The sequence below is a fragment of the Varroa jacobsoni genome, unplaced genomic scaffold, assembly GCF_002532875.2.
Source record: "Varroa jacobsoni isolate VJ856 unplaced genomic scaffold, vjacob_1.0 contig01238, whole genome shotgun sequence".
Lineage (NCBI taxonomy): Eukaryota > Metazoa > Arthropoda > Arachnida > Mesostigmata > Varroidae > Varroa > Varroa jacobsoni.
Genome location: NW_019214600.1, coordinates 597 through 6,613, shown reverse-complemented (window position 1 = coordinate 6,613; position 6,017 = coordinate 597). Strand labels below are relative to the sequence as shown.

The 6,017-nt window shown below is 36.6% G+C and overlaps 1 protein-coding gene across 1 annotated transcript; it reads left to right on the top strand.

Moving 5' to 3' along the window:
* The first annotated feature begins 254 nt into the window (after positions 1 to 254).
* On the top strand, positions 255 to 5,767 carry Alg3 (Alg3, alpha-1,3- mannosyltransferase). The gene is made up of 7 exons (XM_022852940.2): positions 255 to 610; positions 1,417 to 1,572; positions 1,850 to 2,102; positions 2,346 to 2,533; positions 2,683 to 2,818; positions 3,168 to 3,365; positions 3,723 to 5,767. Exons 1-7 carry the CDS (start codon positions 460 to 462, stop codon positions 3,880 to 3,882), a joined length of 1,242 nt encoding a protein of 413 aa, XP_022708675.1. The 5' UTR covers positions 255 to 459; the 3' UTR covers positions 3,883 to 5,767.
* The last annotated feature ends 250 nt before the right edge of the window (positions 5,768 to 6,017 follow it).

Below are 6,017 nucleotides of genomic sequence, written 5' to 3'. Positions count from 1 at the left end.
TAGGAGATAACATTTTGCAGTATCGAATAATATTTGTGTAAGCCATACGCAGTTGGAGGCAACTTATTGCGAAATATTTAGGCCATCAGTTTTTAAACATTGTTAATCGGCGTTTAGGAATCAATCGTTTGTAGTAAGAACCACATCATCACGTCTTCCTCTTCTTTCGGTCCCTTTCAAATGAAGGCGCGGTACCATCCATTGTTATTCTCCGCGCCATCTGCAACAGCTGACCGTGTTTTGGTCGGCCGGTCCATGTGATTACGTGGTGCTTCTCTGTTCTGCGAGTCTGTGTACGTTCGATGTTTTAGCCTGCGTTCAACTTCTTTCTATATCACTGAAAGAAAGTTCGCGTAAGGAAAAAATTAAGTGAATGCAGAACTAACGAAAAAACATGAAGAAACATCTGCATTAATGATTTTTTCTTTATCGACCGGGGTGCACTCCAAGTGAGATTCAATGAAAGGCCTCCGGCTGAAATCCCGAATTCGGGGAGCAACGTCTACCCTGAAGGACCTTCTGTTCAATCCGGATCGTTTAACAGTTGTCAGTTACACATTGCTATCCATTGAGCTAGTACTCAATGTTTTCATCATCAACAAAGTAAATTGTGAGTTTGGTGATCATAGATATCTAGAATACAACTGCTATTTATTCTAAAAGCAAGAAACAGTTAATAAGCGGGAACCTTATAGGTAACGGCGCTCTATTTGTTTGTCTATGCTAGTGGAAAAATATTTTGTAAATAACAAATATCTATTAACGGCATTGTTCGACGGAAGCTCTAAGTAAATACTCACTAGCGTCTCTTCATAGAATAGTCGTGGATTATATTCTTTATAAAATTTGACATTATGCATATAGAAATATTCGCATACTGGTGCTTCGCAAAGTTTCCACCAAAGCTTTTTATCGGCGCTCCTTCTGAAAGCATTTGACAACTTATTTATCACCCTCTTTATTTTATTTCAATCTTATTAAGTAGCACGATCCAGTCAATTTCGAATTTTAATTTTCGAAATAAAATCTGAAAGAATTTTCTTCTGAATGTTATTTCAATTCCGCTTCAAGTCAGCAAAGTTGGTATAGAACGTTCGTTAGTTAGAACTCTATAAGAGTACCTCTTTTTTTGTGGGAAATTGTTTAGAACCTAGCTTTGTCTTGTACCTTTATTCGTGTTGCATTTTCGAACGACTAGATTGTTTATATATATGTATATATACATATATAGTGTCATAAGTTTGGTAGGTGGTAATTAAATTTACTAGTCAACCTGTTTCTAAAGATGCCGATACTCCAACGCCTCTGCGACAGCTGGTTACTTAAATATTGAAGCCCTACAGTGATTACTATTAATTATATTGGGTTTGACTACATATTATTGATGTAAATAATATTTGTTTCGTATGCTGGCAGATACGGAAATCGACTGGCAGTCCTACATGCAAGAGGTCGAAGGTGTCCTGAATGGTACGACGGACTATGCTCTTCTTAAAGGCGATACGGGCCCACTGGTGTACCCAGCCGGTTTTGTGTACATATTCAGCGCACTTTACTTTGTTACGAAACAAGGTTGGTAACACCAATTCACAGCATTACCTAAATTTCAATAGTCTTAACACACTGAAAATTCGTTTAAAATCGAAGTAAACGAAGAGCTAGTTTTCTTTAGTAACGTTGTATTGCAGTAACCAAGCAGCGAAAGCTTCTAGGAGCGTCCACTTGGTCAAAAACGTCGTGACACCAGTTCAACTGTGTGTAAGCAGATGTCTTGTCGTGCGTTGAATTGTTAATTGAAGAGAGAGTTTCGTAACTCATCTTTTCGGGCTTTGCTATGACTTTCCACCAGGACACAACGTTCGGTTGGCTCAATACATATTCGCAGGCATGTATTTACTACTACTGCATGTCGTTTTTCGGCTATACACAAAAACTCGACGAGTTCCGCCTTACGTGCTGGTACTGATGTCGGCATCGTCATACCGAATTCACTCGATCTTCGTACTCCGCTTGTTTAACGATGGTGTCGCCATGCTCATCCTCTATGTGGCACTTGCACTCTTCACGAGAAAATACTGGGTTCTTGGCTGCTTTATGTACAGGTATGAAGAAAAATCGTTTCACTTAATGATATGATGCATAAGTGACAATAGATGAAAGTAATAGTAAAACGAAGATATTTTCCCGATAACAATCATTAGAAGTTTCGTATCCCCTATAAAAAAAAGTGATAGGTTTTAAGTAGCATCAAGTAATTTATGTGACCGTAAGAAAGCGCCTGCTAATTAAACTCCTTGCCGCGTTTACATTTATTTGTTTTTAACCCTTTTCTGTTCTGTTGCCAGTGTGGCAGTATCCGTGAAAATGAACATTTTGCTGTTTGCCCCAGCGCTGCTATTCATTCTGCTTTCGACCAACGGCTACATGAAGACACTTCTAAATCTTGGGGTTTGTGGTATCGTTCAACTGGTGGCGGCTCTACCATTCCTCGTGGCCAATTACAGATCGTATCTCATGCGGAGCTTCGATTTAGGTATCACAAGTTAACTAATACGTATTTTTGTCCACCGTTTTTTGAGGTATTTAGACAGACTTCAACGAAAGCATTCGCCTAGCCCACAAAGATTCAACTAATAGAAACTGCGGTAATGATATTAAGTTTAAATCTTCCGTTTCGAACAGGTCGCGTTTTTGAATATCGTTGGACAGTTAATTGGCGTTGTATTCCTGAGTGGCTCTTTCTGGATCGCACTTTCCACATTACACTATTAAGCCTTCATGTCGTGGTTTTGTTATGCTTTCTTCCAAAGTTTATCAGGTAAAAATATTTAGTAGCTAATTACGTTTTTCGTGTTGTTTGCTTTTTGTAATCTTAGATTAGAATTGTGCTGTTGCTGGTGGCCTGTGTCAGACACGTTTCTTTGGAATTCCCCTATTCTATCTCTTTTATGCATTTGTGCGGTGGGACTTTCAGAGTTTTCACTAGCCAGTAAAAAGATAGTTTTTTAACGAACAATTTATTTAAAAGAATTTAAAACAATTTATTTAAACGGCATGCAAAATCTGTACTATTTTACCGACCCTTAACGAATACCATGGTGGCGCATCCTTTTCTTGTATGTGAGCTTCGTTATGGGCGTATCCTAATAATGTTCCTGCCCATACAGCTACAGCTGCATTCAGAAGGTGGAAACGCACTCAGGGAAGCTTTTCTTATATCTACCCGACCAAATCCTGTTGCCAATGTTTGCTTCGAATCTCATTGGTATTGCCTTCGCGCGCTCATTGCACTATCAATTCTACGTGTGGTACTATCATTCGATACCGTACATCCTCTGGTCACTACCACTAACGCCGCTGGCAAAGTAAGTCTTTACTTATAAAATTAATGATTTCGTATGTGATTAATATTTCTTCGTATGCAAATGTATGTTACGTTTTGGTGCATTTCTCATATTATTCGAACGGTCATGAAGGATAATTCAAATGGTACTATCCCGTTAGAAAAAAAAAGATTAAATTTGTTGTGATTAGACAGAGATTACCAAAGATGAGCGTCTAAGCTTATATTTTGCCCAACTGCAAAGAGACCTTTGACTCAACCTACATAGATGACCTTTTTTTTTATATAAATAATTTAGCTAAACAGGCCATTACGTTTCCTGTCTATAAAGGCTATAGCAGACAGTCTTCCACAGAATTGCTTGTATGTCTACTTGCAGACTTCTCATCTGGGGCCTATTGGAGATGTCATGGAACACGTATCCCTCAACTGTATTCTCCTCACTTATCTTACACGCGTGTCATTTGACCGTACTGAGTTGCCTCTGGTTCCTTTGGCCGCGAAAGACTCGGTTAATACTTAAGTCAAAGAAGGAGTAATGGAAATATTAAAAAACATAAAGTATACCGGAAGGCTCAGTCGGTTATTTTTTACTATTATTCATCCATCACGTGAACTACCCGTCATTGAAGTAATAAAAATAACATGACGATACAAAATCATCACATCACCATTGAAATGTTTTTGTTTCTAAACATATTACACCTGCCTATTTATTGACATTTACGTAGCGAGTTCTGCTGTGTAAATGATAGTGTTTGATACGATAATTGCGAATGTTGTTTGATTTTTATTAATATGTATGCTACATAATGACAGTGGAATGAAAGTGTAAGTGATATAAAACCTTTGTCTTCGTATAAGAAATTTTAGGATATTCAAAGTAAGTCAGTTCTGCTTGTGATCAGCTAATAACGATCGTTTGAGCTATCGCACATCGACATTATTATGATGGAATAGAACACAATTCTATTGGTTATGTCGAAGATTTTAGACAGATGAAAATTTAACTATGAAAATATTACTTGCGTAAAGTGCGTATACACAGAGATGCTTTGGTATGTATGCACCATCATTCGAAGTCGCTTACTTAGTACATATGCTCTATTAGCATATGGTACATTAGGTGTAAGTAATTTGTATGTTCCCGTTGTCGACAAACAGAGGTTGTGAAATTATGAAAAGCGTTACGACGAAGCTATCGCCATCACCACATGTTTTTTATGAATTTTGACACTTTTTGTAAATGCAGCCTTTCGAACGTTTAATCGATGGCGGGTTACCTTAAATTTCCGTCATGTGTAGATAATGGAGTGCATGGAACGTGCACATTTGCATATGTATAGCACCTGCATAAAAATATGTTGGGGATCACTTACAGAGTTTATCGAATTTATCCCCAAAAAAGCAAGGTAAAAGATGAAAGACAGGAAAAAAAATGTTTAAAAAAAATGATTTATTAGTAGACTCAGCGCGGATCAACTGGTGGAGTACAACATTTACTTTATGCGTTTACTGTTTATGTAATTTTTACAAATGTTTTTAGACTGTATTTTTCTAATGATCCAGTTAGGTCATCCTTCTTATGTTCAAATAACCACATTACATCTAGCAGAAACAGTACAGCATAGCCATTTGCCATGAGAAGAATGGCTGAAAGATGGACTACTAAACAAAATTATTTTTTTTTACCAGAAAATATCTAAAACATATAAAAGAGGCACACGTGATTGCTTATATGCGTTACTATTGTCTTTTGGCCAAGTACAGGAAAATAGTCATAAACAAGGATTTAAGATGAATACTTCCTTAAACAACTGCAGTGCAGCTACCCAAAATAACAAAAAATACATGAATTTTTACCTTAAAAATGTTAAAGCAACCTACTGAATTCGATGGATTTCGTTCACTTCAAAAGCAGTCACAAAAACCTAACAGCGTCAATTTATGCATCAATTTGCAATGTATCCATACACTTATCAAGACAAATAGTAAGGAAACCTTGCTGCAATGAATTAGCTAAAACTTAGAAGTATCGAATACTTATTGCCTTGTTGTAGTTTATTAAGTCAACTTTTGGGTAGTTTGTATTTTAAGATTTCATTTACTATGATGTTTCCATTGGGGCACATCGGGGGTCCAATATATTACGAAATAGTTCTTAAGCTGTTTACGACGCCCAAACAGAACGTTGAATTGAGATAGTGTAAGAAGCTTGAAAATGGAAAGTGGATGCGGCTGACAGGAACGATTTACAACGAATTAGACAGATAGCATTGTTAAATTTTCGTCTAAAAATAAAAAAAAGTCTGAGACTATAGAAAGTGTAGTCAATGAGAAACTTAAAGGCTAGTCATTTATAATTGTATTTTCTATTGTATGACATATGATGTACAATAAAGATATGAAAACATCTTGTGAGAATTTAATTTGCATTTATTACGTAACTTAACTCAGAAGTCATGGATCTCTTTAGTAATGTGTGACACAGCAAATTGGCCACGAAAAAACTGCAGTGCTTATCTTTAGCTTGGTCAAAAACACCCAAAATAGAGATTATTTTCTAGATTGTTTAGAATAAATGTTAATATGTGATTCTAAGCACATACAATGAACTACAATGAATACGGAACATACACTATGGCAATAATCAATGTGTGATGGGTTTCTGTAC